This window comes from Purpureocillium takamizusanense, chromosome 8 (assembly GCF_022605165.1).
Source record: "Purpureocillium takamizusanense chromosome 8, complete sequence".
Lineage (NCBI taxonomy): Eukaryota > Fungi > Ascomycota > Sordariomycetes > Hypocreales > Ophiocordycipitaceae > Purpureocillium > Purpureocillium takamizusanense.
The window spans coordinates 782,980-803,941 of NC_063075.1; the positions used below are offsets into that span (position 1 = coordinate 782,980).

The window sequence follows — 20,962 nt, forward strand, 5'->3', positions numbered from 1 at the left end:
ACCCCGGGCTCTCGTAAGTACGTTGCTGCGGCAAGTTAGACGACGTCACGCGCGCCCCCCTTTCCCCCTTTCCCCCCTTTCCCCCCTTTCCCCCCTTTCCCCCCTTTCCCCCCTTTCCCCCTGTTGATCCGGCTCACCACCACCGGCGCTTCGCTCATGTACCCCCCCTTTCCACTATTCGCGGCTACAGCCACCCATGACGGCCACCAGTGGATATCATTCTCGGCGAATCCTTCCTTCCTTCCTCGATGGCTTCGTCCGTCGACGACCGGGGTGTCGTCCCGAGGCAAGGCTGGGAGGTAGTGTTTTGCTCGAAAGTCAGGGGTCAGCCAGGAAAACTAGGCCAGGCCAGACGACAAGGATGAACGCGAGGTATTCGTAACCTACGTTATTAGTAGTCGCGTGTGAGAGGAACAGCCCGTGGCACGCACTCCACCTAGCTCATGCCAAGGCCGCCCTCTCGCGATCCCATGAAGCAACAAAATACGACGATAGCCCTTGATATCTTCACCCGTTGGTCGGCGGGCGGCAAGGGACGGGGGGTTCGGGCCCTGGGTTGGTGCGCCGCAGTGTGGGTGCTATACGAGGTGGCTTAACGAGGAGGGGCCGGGCCGACGCAATGGGTGGAAAGGTGGACGGACGCCTGTCGATCTAAAGCCGACTCTGCTCTCTGGAGTGAAGAGGGGTGTTGTTGATCGTAAAAAGGGGAGTTTCTTTTCTAGAAATCGTGATGCGTGCCAGGGGAGGGGTGCGTGATCGGCCGCCCTCCGCTGAGTATCCTGGAGCAAGTCGGAAGGGAGGAATAACCTAGGCAGGGTCACGTCACGAATGGAACGGCGTGCGGGTTTGCAAAGCCCACGGCATGCGACGGTGAGAGCCGGGATCGCACGGATGTGGTCAAGACGGAGCCGTCGTGTCGTCTTGCGAGAGAGGAAAAGGGGGGAGGAGGAGGAAGAAGCATCACATCACATTGGTAGGCGGCGAGTGTCCGGCGCGGTTGAGGTCAGTCAGGTCAAGCCCCTGGCTGCCGCTGATTTGATTTTTCCTAGACGCGAGACGCAGCCAGCACCCGCATTACAAGTGGAAACCTTGCTCTCAGATACCAAGTCAGCCTATTTCGACACGTAGAGGCCTCCGAGGGAGGACCGTCTTTTTTGCTGTGTTATTCGATTACATGGCCCTGCGCTGATATGCCTCCGCTGGTATTGTACCGGCCGTGAGCTCGCAGGGATGAATGATGAGCAATCAAGGCTCTGGAGACTTTTTGGAGAGACTGGTCTTGGTGACATGCTTCAACCGGCTTCAGAGCCTGCTATCTGCTCCTTGTCTTCCTCAACGAGTGCTGGAGGAACCATGGCTCTGCCGGAGACCGGCCAGCAGGTACAGGACGCCAAAAAAAAAAAAGCCTAGCACTACAGTATAGCAGACTCCAACACATACGCGAGCGATAAAGGCTTGGATCATAAGAGGTTGAAAAGGACTCATGAGCTTGCGGAGCCGGGTTCGATACTATCTGCATCTCAAAAGCAAGGTAAAGGTATACCATGGCAAGACCACCATACGCCCCTTTGCAGCTGCCCCGCCTTGGAAGACACCAGGCACGAACTCGATCGGTGTCGCGATGGCAGGGTCGTTTGGCATATTCCCTAGATGTTTTGTGCCCTCGTCAGCTACATGACACGCATTGCCAGAACGCGTCGGGGATCGCCAAAGGCGGAGGGACGAGGTTTATGTGCACGCCGCTTTGGCTTACATAGTCTTTATCTCCACGGTACCATGTGCACACCGTCGAACAGCACTTGTCGTTCTGTCATACATTAGCAAAAAAGGGAGGTATGCCCAGAAGAAGAACCCACGACGGCGTGCGAACACGCCCGACGCGTCACGGGTTGAGAGAGTCCCTACAATTCCAGGGGGAGAGCACTGTTTACCGCTCGCCTGCAAGGGTTTTTCGTGTCCCCCAAGTCAGTCATCTTCATCATTACATGTAGCCCGGGTCATGCATTTTGAGGTCTAAGAAAGAGGCGGGAGCAAAGAAGCACCGGCCGGCTCCAAGGAGAGAGAACTGGGAGGGGCTGTCTATGTTATAGGTTCGAGCGGGCGGGGGCAAGAAGAAGTATGCACGTACGATACACCTATTTAGCGCCCGGCCGGTGGTTCCGCGCAATGAGGGAGCCGCCCGCGACCAACTCGGCGCCGTAGATGCGCGACTTGAACAGCTTGTCGATGGCGGCCTGGTCGGGGATCGTGTCCGGGTCGGTGTCGTCGGCGTACTGCGATGGCGGGTCGCCGCGTTTCGAATGCGACCCGTCGTCGCCCGGCTCCGGCGGCTTGATGCCGCGTTTCGGCGGCGGCGGCGGCGGCGGCGGCGGCCCCCCTCCGTTGTCGTCGGGCGAGCGCAGAGGCGGCGGGTCGCCGGGCTGCGGCGGCTGGATGCCACGCTTCTCAACCAGCTCCTCGCCGTCCTCGGGCAGCGTTCCCAGGTCCGCAACGCCGTCCGCGTTGGCGTTGTCGATGAGGTGCAAGGCCGTGGCGAGGCCAGCCAGCGCGAGCAGCGCGACGGAAAACCTCATGTCTGTTTTTCTTTCCTTTTTTTCTCTCTTTCGCTTTTGGCTTCCTTATTGTGCCGTTCAGAAAATACCAGTCTTGTGGTTAAGAAACGACGAAGCCGATACACGAAACGAAACCAAGCAACATATAAAGTGCAAAAGAAATGCTAATGGAAAACCAGCCACCATCGGCCGTCAACTGTTGTCGGGTCACCAACAACAGGTAAGGTTACGAGTGGCGACCCTTGGCCACTTTATCAAAGACGAGAAACTCCTCCCCTCACCGAATGACAGCGACGGGTGGGTGTCTTGAATCGAAAGCCTCAGTCATGTTGTGCGCACGGGTCAGATGCAGCGCAGCGCAGCGCAGCGCAGAGGACAGCCTATGCCATGATGTGACGTCCAGGTTCTCGGCTATTTAATCTCGAAACCGCGCCCCGGGAGCATCAAGCTGAAGCTTCATAGTGGCCTGTCGATGCGTCAAGTCGCAAAAGTCTGCGGAAGACGGAGCAGCCAGCACCCGCGGTGCCTAAAGACAACAATCCAAGCACTTAGCCTCGGCTTGTTATCGCGGTTCGCCCATAATACACGCTGACACTGCACAGGTAATGTTGATGACCGATCCATAGCAAGTCACAGAACCACCACCCGCCAGGGACCCCCTTTTCTGCATGCGTTTTTATCCACCATTTTTCTCCAACAATAGAAGGCTTGTAGAGTTGCCTTCCCGCTGCAAGAAATTTCGTGTCCGAATGGTTTCACCACTGCTTTGCAAGCGTGGCAGAGTGGCAAAGGCAGCAGTCGAGGGGCGGTTTTGCATCTTGTTATGTTGATTTCAACATACGGGGCCACGCTCTGGCCCCCGCGCGCGCGCGGCAGGGCGTGCCACTCGACGAGCCCCGTACGCCCGAGCACCGTCAGCCTGGTACTCTTTGCGTGTGACCTAGGCCCGGTATACGCTATGAGATGCGGTACGTTGTTGCAGCGCAAAGTCTGGCCGCAGTTGGGGGCTTTGCAGTTGCCCCGGCGTAGCTGACGTGCTCACACCACCATCCGCCCATCTGTCTCCCCCCCACCCAAGATCGTTGACTTTTCATTTACCTGCATCATGATGGCGTCGGCAAACATGCGGCGACTGTTCGTCGTTTGAAATCTAGCGCGCGGCGCTTGGATCCTGACTTGTCCCTTCACACGGCTGTATGGACGAGACGATTGGGGGCTGTGCCTGCGTCAGGGGCGTCTCTATCTACCAAGCTACTCTGCTGCCCAGGTGGTGCCACAAGGGAACGACTGCCTGCGGCAAAAGAAATGGTTGGTATCGTATCTGAAAGGCCCTCAATTGGTGAATGTGCTGTGCGTGTGCGTCCGAGTCCAGTCAATACCGACAGGTCCTCGCCCTGCGCGGCTGCCCAAGATACAGACTCTTGTGATAACGCCCGTACTAACGACAGAATATCAAACATGCGCACAACCAGCCTCCCAAAGTTTCATGGCAGCAAGCCCTTCTCCCGATACCTATAGAGAAAAATCAAACCGAACATGGCGCTTCAGATTGATTCCAACAGAAATACACAGCACCCCAACCTCTGAGTGAAGTACTGTCCTGGGTGGCTCTCAAGCAGCAACTGGGAGACCGTATGTACGAAGACCGCACGAAACGGCGGACGGGGAGGGGAGGGCTCCCTCGGCGAGAAAAGGGACGAAATTGACCCAAACACCGACTACTTGGCCATCTCGGACTCAAACCATTCTGTGTACGCCTGAGTCTCCCTGCCAGCCCACAGCAGCATATAACGTGAAAGGCTCCAACAACACTCCCGCCTGGGGTTTTATGAACCTATGACCAAGGGCCTTCCATCCCGTCTTGCTTTCTCCGCTTGCTTGCTAGGTCTGTTCACGTCTCGTTCAGAAAATAGGCTACTTCTTCTGAATAGAATGAGCCATGCGGCAGAAGGTGAAAGTAGCAGCAGAGTGGAAAACACCAGAAGAGCACAAGTACATGTAGGAGTAGACATGGGAATAAAAGCAATGGAAGTGACAAAACAAGTAGGAGCAGAAGTAGAAGCTAAAGACAAAGTGAACATGAAAAAAGAGAAGAAGTAAAAGTGAAAGTAGAAGCAGCAGCAGAAGCAACAGTCCAACGTGAACAAACGACGTCCCTCTCTTGACACACCCGTCTCAACATCACCACCACGGCCCAAAAGCCGTCCCTCTCCCTCCTCCCTCCCACCCAGCAGACCTCTGCCCCTCTCTCCCCTCCACGCCGTCAGTACACACAGCCAAAGCCAAAGCCGTAGCACTAGCCCCTCATCCCGTTCCCTGTCCCTCCCCCTCCCCAGCATCCCAGCATACATTGTACGCATGGTCAACGGCCCACGCACGCGCTCACGTCCTCCCCTCCTCACCCCAGTCCATGTTCCTGCACGACATCCAATATCCATTCATCCTCCATTCACAACGCTCTCCTACCTTCCGTCCTTCTCCGTCCCTCCCTCGCCCTTCACCCTCTCCGCGGAACGAAAGCCCAGTCGTACCACCTCCCCACCTACCACAGACCCAAATAAAGAAACCCAGTGGTTCGCCCTCCATCTACAGTATACGTACTACCAATCCGGCATGCCTGATTCTCCTTTCTCACCCTCCCTCACCTCCCCTGGCTACCTGCTCGGCGTGCTCCTGATTCGTTCATGGCCCTCCTCCCCGTTTTGCCCATCTCCAGCAGCTCTTCGCTAAGCAACAACCCGTTTCGTCATCCAACCCCTTTCTTTCTTTCTTTCTTTACTTTCCATCCTTCTCTATTTCTGCACCCTCGGCTTCTCCTCCTTGCGCAGGGAGGATGAGGAAAGCCGTACGTGACTACTAGATCCGTAGGCGGCACTATTCGTATCTGTGTTGCCAAAAAAAATAGAAGTTGAGGCTACCTACGTACCGGGATGGCAAGGGGTGGCCCGCCGCGTCTTGCTGGGATATTCCTGCCCTGCCCTGCCCTGCCATGCCATGCCTTTCCTGTTGCCTGTTGCCTGTTGCGTTGCCTGCTGCCTGTTGAAGCCGTTGTCCGTTTGTCTGTCCGTCCGTCTGTCTCCCCTGTCGCTGCCACGCTCGCCAGTTCGATCCCTGTATCTGCGAGCCATCCAGCCCAGCCCCAGCCCCCGGCGGCGAGCGCGCATCCCAGCCCAGCCCAGACCAGACCAGACCAGCGCTGCCAAACCTCGTATAGACGACAACCCACCCCCAGCAAGCAAGCCCTCCCCCTGGTCCACCACGTCTCTAAATTCCCGCCCCAATCAAGCCAAGCCAAGCCAAGCCGAGCCGAGCAAGCAAAAGCTCCCCCTAATATGGCATTGTTGTCCTTTTTCTGTCTCCATTGATGGTGCTTTTCATCCGCCCCGTTACCCCCACCCTAGCTCTCTTGGACGGACATCCCATCAACGCGGGCGGCCCATGGAGCGAGGCAAGGGGACACGGGGGACCGGGGGGGGGGAGGAAATAAGAAGACCAATGACGATTCATGGGTTCGGAGTGAAAAAAGGGAGGGGGCTACGGGATACGAGCTTCCCGACCAGGGGGGGTGGGCGGCTGAAGGGCGTCGACGTCGTGGGTTTGTGAACCCCCCCCCGGTGGGCTGGGCTGGGCTGGGTAGGGGCCGCTAAGCTAGGGGTGGACGTGCGTGCTTGCGTGCGTGCGTGCCTTTGCTTGCCGCTTGGAGATGGATCGCGGTGGGCAGTGACGACAACACCAGCCAGAGCAGGGGAGGGGAGATGGGTCCCCTGCCTGCCCGGTTGTTATGAAACGCGCCGACGGCACTGGCCATGCGCGGTGTCGATCCATTGAGGAGCTGATAGTTGGGAGGCGGCGATCAACGAGGACGCAGACGCCATGCCGCATAGTACAGACATCGCGGTGAAGGCGTATCTATGCCTAGCCTTCCTAAAACGAACGGCAAAAGACTCACAGAAGGGAAGGAGGGAGGGGAGACGGGGCGAGGAGGCACTTCATGTTTTCAACAGTAATCGTATGCGAGCGCGCATCGTGTATTAGTCCTGCCCGGGCACGGTGGCTGCAGTTCTCCTCTCCCAATAGATAGATACTGTAGTGTTCGTCAAGAAGGCTTTCCTTCCGTCGAGACAGGCAGCAACGAAACCACCCTTCTTTTTTCTCCATCCTTCCTCCTCCAGGTCACATGCCCAACTCCGGTCCCGGAAAATAAAACCAAATAGAGGCCACAGGGGCAACAACCCGGGGGCGAACATTAAGTCCAACTCCATTCCCAATGCACGCGCAACGGATCAGAAATCCGGGAGAGAAAAAGCAGAAAAAAGCAGACTGGGATGGTTTCCACTTCCAAGAGCAAAAACAAAAAACAAAAAACTCCGTGCAACGCCATGCTGTTACCAACAGTCGCGCGGGCTAGGCCGCTTCTAGCGTTGTGCAATAAACATCTGGCGCCATGTGTGTGGGATCTCGCTTGGTTCTGTGTGTCCGTAAGGAGTGTGTCTATATAGTCGTGTAGTCGTCAAAGGAGTGTCTAGTAATGATTATGCTGGTGGGTATCATGAAGGAGTGTCGATTATGTTATGTGGGGTTGGGGGGGTATCATCGCAAGGAGTGTCGCGTATTAAACGATTAATACATTAGGATCGATGTGTCGTCATCGCAAGGATCGTCGTCCGAGGTCAACTCGAAAAAAAGGAGCGTCGTTGCGGGCGAGCATGAGACAGGCTGAACTGTCAGAGTCGCCGCGGGATTTGTTTCAGCGAGTGTGTAAAGGAGTGATTACATGGCGACCGTCCGTCGTCAAGGCAGCGGCGCAAAAAGATATAGAGTCAAAAAAGGCCGATTAAACAAGGGGGGTAAACGGGGTTTGGCGTCGAAAGCAGGAAGCAGTCTTTTCGCTCGGTATCGCGTGGCCGAAGTAGCAGCAGCAACGCCAGTCAGTCGGCGCGGCGCTTGCCCTCGAGCCCGTGCGGCACGTCCGCAGGCGGGACCAGGGGAGTCTGGGTAAGGGGCGAGGCCGGGTGCAGGCCCGAGGACACCGAGGCTGTCTGGCGGTGGTGGTGCCTCGGGGCCGCAAAGTGCGGAGTGCTGCTCGAGGGCACTGGCGACTCGGGCAAGGGAAGCATGCCGAGCTGCTCAGGGTAGAGAAAAGGCGATGGAGCTGCGGACAGCGTGGCCGCAAAGGCGGCTGGGTCCTCCGAGGGCGGGTAGCTAGGCGGGGTGGTGGTGGTGGTGGTGGTGGTGGTGAGCGGCCTCATGATGCTGGACGAAAGGTGGTTCCTGGACGGTCAACGGTCAATCCGATTGTGTCTCTTCTCCTCGAGCGAGGTGGACCGAGCCGCGAGTGTAGCATGGGGCGCCATCAAGTGTGCCTAGATCCACACGGGCTGGTGGGGAGGGACGAACCCGACGCCGTAGCTGCGATGTGCCTCGCCAAGCATGGCCGGCTGATGGCCGTGATCGTAGGAGGCGGCACCGGCCAGGTCGAAGGCAGACGAGTAGTCCTCCGAGTCGCTGTAGGCGACGGACCCTTCAAAGGTGGACGAGGCCGGGCTGTAGGCGCCGTGGTACGAGGGCGACGGGATCCCGAGGTACTGCTGGTTTGAGAAGGGAGACGACAGCATGAGCGGGCTGACCGAGGGTGGCTGGGCCTGGCCCGGGATGGAGGCGCTGTTGAGGATGGGCATCTCTTCGGCGCTGTAGCTGAAGGAGACGTTGCCGTAGGGCATGTAGTGCTGCTGCTGCTGCTGCTGCTGCTGCTGGTCGGCGGCCGAGTGAGGCGGTGCGAGGCCCAGGCCGCGCGCCGTCGGGAAATTGGGCGGGTTGAACTGCGGGAAGGACGGCGTCCTCTCCGGATGGATCCAGCCCATGCGAGAGCGAAACTCGCCGACGGTGTCGATGGGGAACTCCATGAGGGTCAGGGGCGTCTGCTGCTGGGTGCCGTCGGCGGTGTGATGGCCGGCCACGCTGTACGACATGAGGCGGCGGGCGATCTCCTCGACGGGCGAGATGGACAGGCTGCCAAAGTAGGCGGCGCCGATCTCAGGGAACAGGCGCTCCATGAGGATAGCGACAGTGTACAGGTGGGCAATGATGACGAGCGAGTTGGGCGAGCCGTGGTAGTTTTGCAGGTAGCCGACGGGCATCCAGAAGAGCCAGGTGCGCAGCGGCTGGAGGCGCTCGTACTGGCCGGCGATGGAGAGCGTAGGGCTGATCTTGCGGGCGCCCTTGAGGAAGCCGATGAGGTGCTGGACCTGCGTCGTCTCCTCCTTGTTGCGCTTGAGGTGAGCCTCGACCTTTTGCACCTGCTCCAGGGTCCGCTGATAGGCGGCGAGATCCTCATCCCGGGGCTGGCTGGGCCGGTGGTCCGGAGCTGGCGAGGGCGGCGCCGTGGGGAACGTGCTGCTCTCGGCGATGAAGTCGCCGAACAGCGACTCGTGCTTCCAGGCGTCCATGGCGTCGATGACGGTCGACGTGCCCTGCATGAGCTGGGTCCAGCTGCGCCTGTGTGCGTGTTGCGGTTAGCCGGCGTTGGTTCCGTTTCACTCCTCATCATGCCGCCGCCGCCGCCGCCGCCGCTGTGGCACATGCGTACGCGCGTGCGTGCAAGGCAGGGGAGGCAACGAGGGAGTCGCAACGGCACGCTGCAGGAAACTATCGGCTTACCAGTCTGTGGCCTGCCACGAGAGCACAAGGGACGCGGCCAGAATGGCGTCCGACGTCTCGCGCGAGAAGGAGTTGATGGCCTCGTGCAGGCCGCTCAGGGCGATGCCACGGTGCTCGAAGGCCATGCTGCCGACCAGGGGACAGTCGGTGAGGAAGGCGATGTGCATGGCCGAGAAGGCGAGCAGAGCGTGCATGACGTAGGGCGTGGTCGCTCCGATGCGCAGCAGACTGTGAGCAGCAGTGTCAGCAGATCATGGTCAGTGGGTGACTAGATGGGCAGGGCAAGGCAGGGCAGGGCAGGGCAGGGCAGGGCACGACGCGGCACGGCACGGCACGAGGCACGAGCAAGAGCACGAGCACGACCGTCGCACGGGGAACAAGGCAACGAGGACGAGTACCACGTACGTCGGGATGTGGCGGGTCCACAGAGTAAAGTTGTTGGCGTCGATGGAGGCGAGCTGATGGTACAGGCTGGCGACGTGGTAGATGAGGCGGAGGTCCTCGACCGGGTACATGTGCGGCATGGGGGCCGGGTAGACGCCGAGCGACGGGAAGGGGAAGACGCCGGTTGCCTGCCACTCGCCAATGGCCGCCTCGATCTGCGGCGTCCACATGAGGTCGGGCTTGTCCGGCGTCGTGGAGCGCTCGGCGTCAGGCACCTGTACGTCGTTGTACGGGCAGCGGATCTTGTGCTTGGTGCAGTTGCGGCTGCGAGCGGTCAGCACCGACGCCTGTTACCACCGACTGGCGCGGACAGAGACAAGAGACTCACCATTGCGGGAAGTTTTCGTCGCAGCGGATGTGACGACGCTTGCTGTGGACGAGAACACGGGGGGTTAGACTCCAAGCAAGACTCAGGAGCTGCGGGCGGGTTCTCTCTCCCAGCAACGACGTACCAGGTTTCACAGCCCTTGCGGGACTTGGTGTGACTGTCACCACTGGTCAGCGGAATCCCAGGACTGTCGGGGGAGTGAGGGGAACAAACCTGCGGCGAGGGGGACCACCACCGGGACCGGCCATGTTGTGAAATAGAATCGAAAAAAAAAAAAGAGGTTGGAGAATGGGAAAGTGAAGTGAAAAGGCGCCTGCAAGGTCGAGTCAGCACACGAACGGCAGCCTCTCCGAGACACGGAAGAAAAAGGACAATGAGGACGCACGGAAGAACACAATCACACAGCAGCAAGCAGTGTGATGAGGTAGCGAACGTAGGGCTGTCGAATACTGGAGACGGCTACGGTTGTCTAGATTGGAGCGGCTTCGAACACGGCTGCTTACTCGAGACTCGGACGTGTCGATATATGGCGCCTCTTGATTCTTTGGACTAAGCCTCCCAGGGCATCCGGAAAGTGGTTTTTGGATTGCTGGGGTTTGCCTTTTTTGTGGGTTTTCTTCTTCTTCTTCTCCTCCTTCTTGGTTGTGAAAAGCGAGCGTGGTGGTTGCGAACAACAGGTTACAGCACGAGCCGGACAGACATGGGGGTGTCGTCGGTCACGAAGCTTGAAGACGGGCGTCGAGTTGGCGTGATAGAGTGGAAGCTTATGGGCGGTCCCTCGGGCGTTTCCTCAACCAGCCTGTTCGGGTTGTTCCTGCTTTGACTATCTTGATCCGTCCAAAACGAGGATTGCGAAATTCGGCGTTGCGTTGCGTTGATGGATGGGCGAGACGGTAGGCGAAGGGTGTATGTGGCGAGGAGACGGGGAGTCGGGCGGGTGAGGGGCGCGAGGCAACACACACACACACACACACACAGAGGACACCGTTAAGCGAATGACAGGAGTCAACGAGGACTTCCTAAGAGCGAGAGTGAGGATGGGGAGAGCGAGCGTCCGAGAGCACGTCGAGACGGATGTGTGGTTGCTGGATACTGATGGGCCGGGGTGGAGGAAAGGTTGGGCTGGGGGGGACGGAGAACGTTAAATACACACGACGAAGAGCAGCAGCACTGCCCAGCCGGCGTGGGTGGGTGGGAGGGGACGGAGGGATGGCGGGCTGGGGAGAGGGTGTGTCGCTTGAGTTGAGAGCATCGGTCGGTCGGGTCGGGGGTGTGAGCGAGAGCGTGCGCGTGGTGCGTGTGTATGCGTGTGTGTGGGAGCGCGTGAGCCATCGAGCGGGCGGGCGGGCGGGCGGGACCCTCGTCCGTCAGGTTGACAACACCAGCCAGGGTGAGGGTGACTGAGAAGAGGGGGGGGCGGACAAAAAAGCAGGGCCCGACAACACAGTCACGGTGCTGTGCAGCAGTGCAGTCATCCATTGGAAGTGCTGTGCAGCGGGTGTTGCGCTGCGCTCTGGGCTCCAGCTGTAGGTACCTTAGTGCACTGCACACTGCACCCCGCCCGGCGCAACGCACAGTCCGTCCGGGACCCAGCCGGCACGGGAAGCGCAGCACCGCACAGCGCAGAGAACTGCCCGCCGAGTCGGCTCCGGGCGGGTCAGTCGTGGAGCCCGCAGGGCCAGCTGGCTGGATAGCCGCGCTGTCACCATGGGGCAAGCAGGCAGGCAGTAACTAATAACTGGACTGACTGAGCAAAGTGAGTATGTAACAAGTCAAGTAAGTGACTGGACCGAGCGAAGGCGAGCCCAACCTGGGGCGGCAGCCAGCCAGCACAAGCACAGGCAGGTTGGTTAGCATCGAGGTTGGGTCCGCCCGTCGGCCTGAGCACGCCCTCGAGCACCCACAGCAACGGCGGAGAACCCAGGCGAGGTGAGCCAGGTGGGCTCCGCGGGCGGGGGATGGGATAAGGTACGTACAGGCATCCTTTGCACCCTAGCGAGACGGCGCCCGGACGGGCAATCAGGGATGGTGGATGGTGGTGATGGAGCAGACGAGGTGGATTGCGATGGGATGCGAACGGGGGGGGGGGGGGGCTCGATGGGCAGTGGGCTGCCTGCTCTAACTCTGGTACTGCAGCACCTTAGGTAGGTACCAGCGACGCAGTGGAGGTCACCGCCCCGTGTTGTCAGTGGAGCGCCCCCCCGTGCGCAGTGCGCAGCGCCGTGCGGGCGCTGCGCTGCACCGCACCGCACCGCGCTTATTAGGGAACCCAATCCAATGCAATGCACTCCAGGGAGCGAGCAGGCCCAGTGGAGTGCGGGCGACTCCACCACCTAGGGCTGTGCCTGAAGGTTCGCGCTTTTGCGGCCAGATGGAGGCGGGAGCCCGGTTGCCGCGGTTGCCGCTAACGCTTTTGGAGGCCGGCGGCCAGCAAAAGCATCAGGAGGAGCATGAGTAGACAGACCAAGAGCCCCGTTGAGGCTGGGGGGGCGTGTCTTGTCGTGTCGTGTCGTGTCGTGTCTTGAGACGAACTTCGACACGTACTGGCGGACAGAGCAAGGCAGCGGGCGACCTGGGGAATCCGGTGCGCGGGCTGGGGCTCCGACGACGACGACAGAAAGGTCGACCGTATGCGCGGCGAGGGCGAAGGCATGAGATGAGGGTCAGCGACGACAGCCGGACAAGACCCTCATCGACATCCGCAGCAGTCTGTCTCCGGCCGGCAACTGGCGGACGTGGCTCTCGGATGCAGACAAAAGCTTGACGCCAGACACATGATGCCTTCAGCCAACATCACCTCACCTCCTCCCCTGCCGTCCGCCACCATCGGTGAGTGGTGAGCGTGGCGGCCGTGACCTCTCTCTGCCCTAGCTCGCCTGACCTCACCTTCCTGGCCGGCCAGCCAGGCTTGCCTTGCCAGCCTTTCCAGTGTGCTGCCCAGCCATGCCATTGCCAGGCCATGCCGTGCCAGAATGCGATGCCATGCCGCGCCTGTGTGCGTGGTGGTGCGCTGGTTCGAGCCGAGGGACGGACTGATGTGGTGCGGCGCAGGGGACCCCCCCCCCCCTTCAGAGGGGCGTGCGGATACGTCCAGTGGTGTGGGTGGTGTGTGCCTCCTCTGCCTCTGGGGCCATGACGCACATGGTTCGACCAAGCAAGAGACCAGGGTCCCCGGTCGGCCACTCACGGCCTGTGGTAAAAATAACAGGTCGGCCACCTGGTCGTGAGAAAGTCTGAATCTGTGAGTGGTTGGTCCCCTGCTGCGGTTGCTGCTGCTCCTGGGCGCGGCCGTGGTGGGGAGGAGGAGGCGAAAACGCGACACACACAACTCCTCCTCCTCCTCCTCCTCTTCCTCTTCCTCTTCTCTGTTGCTTGTCTCGTCCCACAAATGAGTGAGCTTGACGCCCACCGCGTCTGGCTGAGCCTATTCGCCGCCCGTCGGGTCAAGCCAGCCCGAAACAGAGCCGACTCGCCGCGACATCATGACCGACTGATGCGTATCGATATTCTTGTCATGTCGGTTACTTCCCACAACGGACCCTGCCTTCTCGCTGTTGGTCATCATCGTCTTGTCCACTCGCGGCACCGCCCTCGGAGCAGTCCCGGCGGCGGCTGGACTGACTCGGCGGCTTTCTGACAGCAGCAACAGCAGCAGCCGCCGCCTCCGCCTCCGCCAGCGCAGCACAGCCCAGCCCTGTGCGTGTGGGTGTGCGTGCGTGCGTGCGTGTGTTGCGAAGCTTGTTGCTCTGCTTTCCGTTGCGACGCTCTGGCCTGCTCTGTTCTGTGTGCTGTGCCATTGTTATTTGCTCGTCACCGTTACCTCGAAGTCACCAAACGACACGGACTTTCAAGACCCCCCCCCTCCTTCAACAGGCGGCGTCCTCGCCAGCGGCCCAGTCGTGCCACGGCAGCCCGGTAGAGTAGAGTGCCGAACCAAACCACAGATCTGTAGTAGATTGCCCACTCCTCGTGGAACCGCTGCCGACCAGCCCGGGACGCGGGCAAGAATAAGTTACCCAGCTGCCGGACCGTCATCCTGCCCTACTGCCTCACCTTATTCCCGATAAGGGCTCATCTTACCTCCCGTCAGACCACGGGTCGAGCCCCCCAGCCAACCATGTTGACGAGGCGTGTCGTGGACTCTCTGGCTCCCTTTTTCCGCATCGTAGGTTCACCCGGGTATTGGCCGGTGGACCCTCACGCTCGTCGGCGCCTGTTGCAGCTGGCGATGGCAAAACGGTCGTGGATGCCCACTGCTGCGAAAGAAAACGGAGCCGTCGCCAGCCAAGAAGCCAAGCCGGACCTCTTCCCGTCCCAGGGTCCCATCGAGCCCGCACGCCCGTCTGTCTGCCCGCCAAGTACGTACGAACGGCCATGTCGCTGGACCGCGGGCACCCGAAAACAAATCTTTCTCCCTCACCCTCGCATCTTCATGGGCGAGCGCCGCTTGCTGACCAGGCCGTGGGGGATCCAAGACCCAAGCAAGACCCGCTCCGAGGCGTCGGCCAATACCAAAACGTACCAGCCTCTTGAGCTAGGCGCGGTAGCTTCGGTCGCCTTTCTCGAATCAACAGGGGCGGGCGGCCAAAACCATGACGGCGGTGCGCTTTGTCGCCAGCCCTGCATGGCAATTCTGCCAATGCGACATTTGTCACCATCGTCTTTTTGGGGCCCGTCTCCACGACCTGACGTGCTAACCCCGGGCAGGCCCTCGGCCAAACGCCCCCAAAAAGACCGTCAAGTCACTTTTGCCTTGGTGGTTCATTGATGCTCCCCCACCGCCGCCGCCCTCCCCATCGTCCCTGCACGTCGTACCCGCCCGTCGTCTTGGCTGACGACTATGCTGGGTCTGCTGGTGTGTATTCATTGCTCCCTTGCCGTCCGCTTAACAAGTACCCGTCCAAGCGAGTAGGTAGTTATAGGCCTCGGCTTCTTCGGGTTGGTCTTCGCGCTCCGTTCGTCTTCTTGATCGCCAGAGCTAGTGTTTTGCGTCCGCGAGCTCCTTGGCGTTTTCTCTCCGGCGCGTCCCTGTTCTTTCGCCGTCCACTGCTCGCCGGGCGTGATTCAGTATGTAAGCCCCCCCCCCCTCTCCTCTTTGGCCGCCGCCGCACGATGCAGTACGTAGACTCCCACTCTCGGGCCCCAGCTTTGCGCTCCTCCTCACACGAGGCCCCTGCGCTGGGGGCCGACCACACTGACGTATTTCGCGACCAGCAGTTTACGGGCGTGTCGCTGCCTATGGGCATGTTCTGCTTCTGGCTCAGCCCCAATCATTCGTGTTTGCAGCAGTGGCCTGCCGTGGCCGCATGACCCTGCCGGCCGCATCCTGCCCAGCTCACGTTTCAGCTTCGTCAACCAGCGCGGTGATTTCCCTGTCAAAGTCTCGGTGCCTGAATGCCAGCTGTCGGCTGGCTTGGTCAGTCGCCCCCCAATCAGCTTGCGTATCTGCACCTGGTCACCTCGCGGTTCATGGCTGGCTCCTCTTCTCCGCCCTCCCTGCCGTGCCTGCTCCGCCATCTTGGCACGAGTCGGGCTTCAGCACTAGGAATAGCCAAACAGCATGTCGAACGGCATCAGTAGGAACCAAGAGCTGCGCACCGAGCGTGTCCACCTCAACTTGAACCCTGAATCGACCGGGCCGGGCCCTCGCCAGGGACCGTACATTGCCCCGTGATACCACCCAGACGGAACATGACGATGTCTTGCTGCGGCTGCCGTCGCTTGCTTGCCCCTCCAAGGGTGCCCCAGGGTCCGTTGGCCCTCCCTTGCGGACAGCACTGGTCTTCGGGACCATGAGGTCATGGGTCGAATCTAGTGGCCTGAAGAGCTTTGATCAATTCGGAAACGTTGACAATGTTCTTTGTGGGAATGTAGCCCAAAACATGCCACGATATCACCGCTATCGTCAGTCATCAAGATCGACCCACTGCCCCAAGTCTCTCAATGTCGCTGGCCACGGCGCCTGTTTTGGGGCATGAAAGCAGCAGCTCTGCCTCTCAGGCCCATGGTCCCTGCACCCGCTGCCAGCATCACCCCGGTCCTACCAGGGCCCCATGTGCAAGGGCGAGATCTGATGCACCGAGCATTACCGCTTCCTGTCTGGTGGGGATTGAGATTCTCGTGTCCATAATTGGCAGCCATGCATGATCCGCTACCCGCACGCTTTGCCCCTTCCCGTGCCGGCTCGTTCCTGAAAGCAAGCAAGACACGGCATCGCGGGCATTTGCTCCATCACGTTGGAAGCACGCGAAATATCTCCTCCAGCGGTGTCGCCCGCCCCGTTGCCGAGTCCACCTACCTAGCCCTACGAGATGGAACCCTAGAATCTCAGGGTCTATTTGGTGACTTGGAGACTACGGAGTCCATACCGAGACCCAGGCACCAATGACCAAGCCGGCTAGACTTGCGCGCTCCGTGGCATTGTGGGTAGCAAGATTGCCTCTTTTGGCCTGACGGCTAATCGTACGGCTATCGTCGACGCCCCCACGGATCAGGACGTCGCCTGGTGCAGCTGCGGGCGATCAGTCACTACGGTCTCAGGACGCAGTTTTCTTCTTCGCCAATTGTCCAATTCCATCACAAGAACCCGAGCCTGCGTCAGGGCTTGTGTCATATTGGAGTCGCGCGTGGCGGGCTGGAGGTGAAGGGCAATGCGCGTCGACGGTGAAGTCGAGCAATACCTCAACCTGGCGACTGGCGGTCAAAGGTGTCTCTCGTCGGGCCTGAGCTTAGGCCTTGCATCCGTGAAGAAATGCGGCACGCTGTCGAATGGAACTTGTAGTCTTGCCTCGCCGCCAGTCAGACCTGTCGTCGGCCGCAACCTCCGCACCCAACCGGGCGCATCCGGTGAGACCCGGGCTCCCGGGGGCATGCTGGCAACTGAGCAGCCACAAACCATTGGCGGCAAAAGAAGCAGGACGGTTTGCAGGCCATTCTCGTTCTGGACTAGCACGCTGCTATTCCTGCTCCTTTCTCCAAGGCTTTGGGCGACCCTGATGATGCTATATGCGCTTGTACAGTACTTGCTCATCGTGCTCGACGACCACTCGGACTTTGAAAGAATACCCCTCCTCGCCATCGCTAGAGACGACCAAATGCCGCGCAGAGGCCGCTGCTGTCACATCGCCGGGCTGGCGGAATGACGTCGACTGGCACGGGTGCGTGCTTGCTGCCCGCGAGCTAGTGATAAGCTTCCAGGCCGTCTCAGCCCTGCTGTGGCGGTGCATGGCGGCCAAATACAACGTTTCATGCTTATTAGGGCGCACTGACCATCGGCTGTTGGCAGATCCTTTTGTCTTGGAGCGGGTCCTGGGCAGATCCCGTTGGCCAGCCGGCTCCCAGTCGCGGAGAAGCACGATGGGATTGAGAATTTGGGGCATCATCGCCGGGGAGCAGATGGTCTCGTGCATATGTGACCCGACAGACACAACGAGGACCGGCCTTCACCTCCCCTACTGTGGAGTACGTGGCTTGGCCGGACGGTGGCGAGTCGGAACTCGCAAAGGACCCTGAAAGTCGTGAGCCAGCACAGGCGGATACCGACTTTTCTTTTTCTTTTTTTCTTTTCCACCCGTTCATTCGTTTTGCTCGGATTTGTTTCTTCTCTCACCGGAGAGGCCGGCCAAGGCATTTCGGTGAGACTCGGTCGAAATGTCCAACCAGTCGAAGAGAGCAGCCACCGGAGTGAACCGACGAACTATGTGCACCCGTCTTGATGAATGACCTGATGCATCTGGGCGCTGTCGGTTTGCATAGAGTGTGGTGTGAACTCGAGCACAGGCGTCACCCGCACTGTGCCGCCGGCTGCACTCGCAGGATTCCAGACCCTCCACAGAAGCGGTGAGCTCATCGTGCAGCCCGCGGTCGTCAGCGAACAGTACAATAGCACACCATGGCCAAGCCGCGCGGGGGTGGATGGTGTTGCTCGGTTGAGGACATGGGTGCCGTGTTGGCTGCCAGGCCATTCCGCTGTTACTACTCGATAATAAAAGTAATTGCCGTGCTGGGTAAACGTCCCGGCAATGAGCGCTCTTGGCTCCGACCGCCGTCAACAAGCATCTCATCTTGTGTATATTATCGGACTCGAGAGTGTGCTTGCTGGTCGTGTCGCCCGCTTAGCACAGTCGTCGTGATCGGCCGGCGTTGGGCCGAGCGGATCGGCATGTTGAGCAATTGGCCATCCGAGCAATGTGCTGTGTCGGGCAACCGCGTTGCGATCCCCAGTTTGCCCTGCCCTGCCCTGCCCTGCCCTGCCCTGCCCTGTCTGCAGACGATGCGATGCGGTGGTGACTCGAGACAAAAATTCCTTACTCCGGGCTTTCCCTAGACCAGCCTAGGCGCGGGCGACCTGGAGAGAGAGCGGGCTGGTGCTGTCATCCACGGCTCGCCATGACGACAGGCGGAATCCCTTTGAGCCGATTTGCCGAGGACGCTGCGCTAGCAGTAGCGTCTGGGCTGGCACGGACTATATATAGAACAGTGCAGGCCGGGGACTTGTTTGGCCCGCAGGGCGGTCCATGTGACGGCTGGTCGTGCTGCTCGCTGCTGCTGCTGCTGCTGCTGCTGCGTGCTCCTGCTCCTGCTGTTGTTGCTTAGCTGGCGTCGGTGCCCCTGTGCGTCCTCGCTTGGTTGCTTGGATGTCCGTCGCTTCCTCCTCCTCTGGGACCATCGCGATGCATGCATGTCGATAGCATGTCGAATATACCACGTCCGGGTAGCGATGCCTGCACCCAATCGGACGCCTCGCGAGCCTTCTTGATCATGCTTGCGGCCTGGGCCTCATGCGTGGGCACCTGCACGCGCATGCCCGTCTGCGTCGTGCCGCAACTCGATGCGCGTTCCCAAGACCACTCGCCGTTGCGGAGCTGCACTTCGAGGTGCCTCCGGGCGTCGCCTTGCAGATGACCATCGATCATGCTTCCGCCTGGTCCTGGAATGACTTTTTGGCGTGCCTGGTTGACTTTGGCGCCGTCGCCCGCCCTCAAGATCCCACCAATGGTGTTTTGCCTTTGACCGCGGGAAACACGCCTCTCTGAAACGCCTCGCCCCTGCGCAGCCAATATGACAAGGCCATGGCGGAAATGGCTGGTCCTCGCTGAGTTGCTCGTCCTCCTCTTGCTCATGCCACCACCGGCGCAAGCGCTCCGTCAAGTTCTGAGACTGCAGAACTACTAGCTGAGCTGGGCCGATGTGGTTTGTCGATCCATCGTTGTCTTTGATCGGATGTCGCTGGAGCCAGCGTGCAAGCCCCCCACGTGTGGAATCGTGCTAGTACGTACGAAGTACGGACGTACGATGCACGCTCCGCCTGGATGCGCAGAGACATGCGAGACACCTTGCTCCAGGCCCACATCAGGCGGGCGGCGAGTTGCATCATGCCCGGCGCGGGTGGGCTCGCTCCGCCCATTCCCTTCAAGGTCTCTCTGAGTAATATCACAGCCGCCATGACTGTGTTTATGAGCCCAGCGAGGCCTTGAATCATTCACATCAGCCTAGTCAGGCCATTCACTTCTTTGGCGCCGGCAATACCCGCCGGACCAGTCTGCAGCCAGAGCCACGGAGCCCAAAGTTGCACCCAAAGGCGAAACGGGTAGGTCCTGTCCCAACAGCCTGGTTCGGGGGGGGCGGCCAATTTCGATGTGGGGTTAAGAACTGCCGTTCCAGAAGCCAACGAGCTCTCTGCTCGGTCTGTTGCTGGCGAGTCTGCCCATGCTCCATGATGCAGCCACGGTGACCCTACAGTCTCGCCTTGAAACTTGTTGAGTCGCAGAACAACTGCCACCAGTTCGGCCCATCGCGGCACGGACATGGCTGTGATAGCAAATAGTCACACGCCTCCTGACAGCCACGATGCGCTTTCCAGCCCTTCACGTCAGGGCGTGAAGAACCGTGGTCTAGGCCTGGGCCACTTCCGTTGTGGCGGCCGGCTCGGAGCAGTGCGAGCTGACGGCATTGGCTTGTGCGAGCCCACACTTTGCTGCCTGTGCAGAACGTGATGGACTTGGTCAGGAGGACGAATCTGAGCAGTGTCGTCTCTCGACACGTTGTCTCCATCTTTCTAGGCGTGCATTAGAGTCGCATCATGTCCCAGCTAAAACTATGTCATGGACCGTTTCTCTCACATGGTTCTGTACAATGGCATGACTGCGGATTAGTCCTGTAGCTTTGTGTAAGAGCGCACCTGGGCTGCGTACCTTCGACAGCTGTTAATATTCGTAGGCCCCATGCTACAAGTCACCCCACGGCGGCCGTCCAGAACAATGGCGCGCTCTCCCGGACCGCAATTGGTGTGCCATCGGAGAGTGACGAATGACTAGACCAACCCATTCTTGTGCACAAGCAGAGTGTCGCTCGCAGGTAGGCAGGCGTCGGACCAGATATTCAGCTCCGTTGGTTTGGATGACCACTAACGAAGCCGACCGAAGACAACCTTGAGACCCTCGGGAAACTGCTCATTTGGACATTTGCCGATGTAGACTCGTTAACGGTGTACATATCAGCGATTTTTGGCATTCTCTTCTGTCGTGATGGCTCTCTACGTATTCTGGTTGAAAATATTATCGTAGACCATTGTCGGACGGGTGCTCAGGGGTAATCGACGGGAGCTCTGATCGCTGACTGGTGTAGATGGCAAGGATCAGCCATTTAACTTTCGGACTGTTCATGTGCTGTAAGCTTTTGAAGATGACAGGCATTCCTATCTGTATTGCTCTGGTCGTTGCGCGCCATTCACTGGTCGTGTGTGAGCGGGCCTGGCAGCGGACGATCGACCTCGCTGGCGCAGTCGGCATACCTTCCAAGAAGACTAAGCGAACCAAAAGAATGAAGAAGATAATTCAAGGAGACTCATGGTCTATCGAGACTACCTGAATTACTGGTGCGTATCGGAAGGTATTCGGGTGCTAGCTCATAAGTCGTTGCGGCAACTCGGACGTGTCGAACGCAAAGACGGCCGTCGGGCTTGGTGGCAAACGTTTCTCGA

The 20,962-nt window shown here is 59.7% G+C and overlaps 4 protein-coding genes across 4 annotated transcripts; all 4 read right to left on the minus strand.

The window, feature by feature from the left end:
* Positions 1-2,135: 2,135 nt before the first annotated feature.
* On the minus strand, positions 2,136-2,573 carry JDV02_008282 (uncharacterized protein; the record flags this gene model as incomplete). Its single annotated transcript, XM_047989866.1, has 1 exon — positions 2,136-2,573. One exon carries the CDS (start codon positions 2,571-2,573, stop codon positions 2,136-2,138), a length of 438 nt encoding a protein of 145 aa, XP_047845871.1.
* Positions 2,574-7,480: 4,907 nt separating this feature from the next.
* On the minus strand, positions 7,481-7,801 carry JDV02_008283 (uncharacterized protein; the record flags this gene model as incomplete). Its single annotated transcript, XM_047989867.1, has 1 exon — positions 7,481-7,801. One exon carries the CDS (start codon positions 7,799-7,801, stop codon positions 7,481-7,483), a length of 321 nt encoding a protein of 106 aa, XP_047845872.1.
* Positions 7,802-7,915: 114 nt separating this feature from the next.
* JDV02_008284 (uncharacterized protein) lies at positions 7,916-10,229 on the minus strand (the record flags this gene model as incomplete). The annotated part of the gene is made up of 6 exons (XM_047989868.1): positions 7,916-9,047; positions 9,210-9,437; positions 9,615-9,917; positions 9,982-10,023; positions 10,106-10,138; positions 10,195-10,229. 6 exons carry the CDS (start codon positions 10,227-10,229, stop codon positions 7,916-7,918), a joined length of 1,773 nt encoding a protein of 590 aa, XP_047845873.1.
* An 8,343-nt stretch (positions 10,230-18,572) lies between these two features.
* Positions 18,573-18,896, minus strand: JDV02_008285 (uncharacterized protein; the record flags this gene model as incomplete). The annotated part of the gene is made up of 1 exon (XM_047989869.1): positions 18,573-18,896. The coding sequence occupies one exon, from the start codon at positions 18,894-18,896 to the stop codon at positions 18,573-18,575; it is 324 nt and encodes a 107-aa protein (XP_047845874.1).
* Between the last annotated feature and the right edge of the window lie 2,066 nt (positions 18,897-20,962).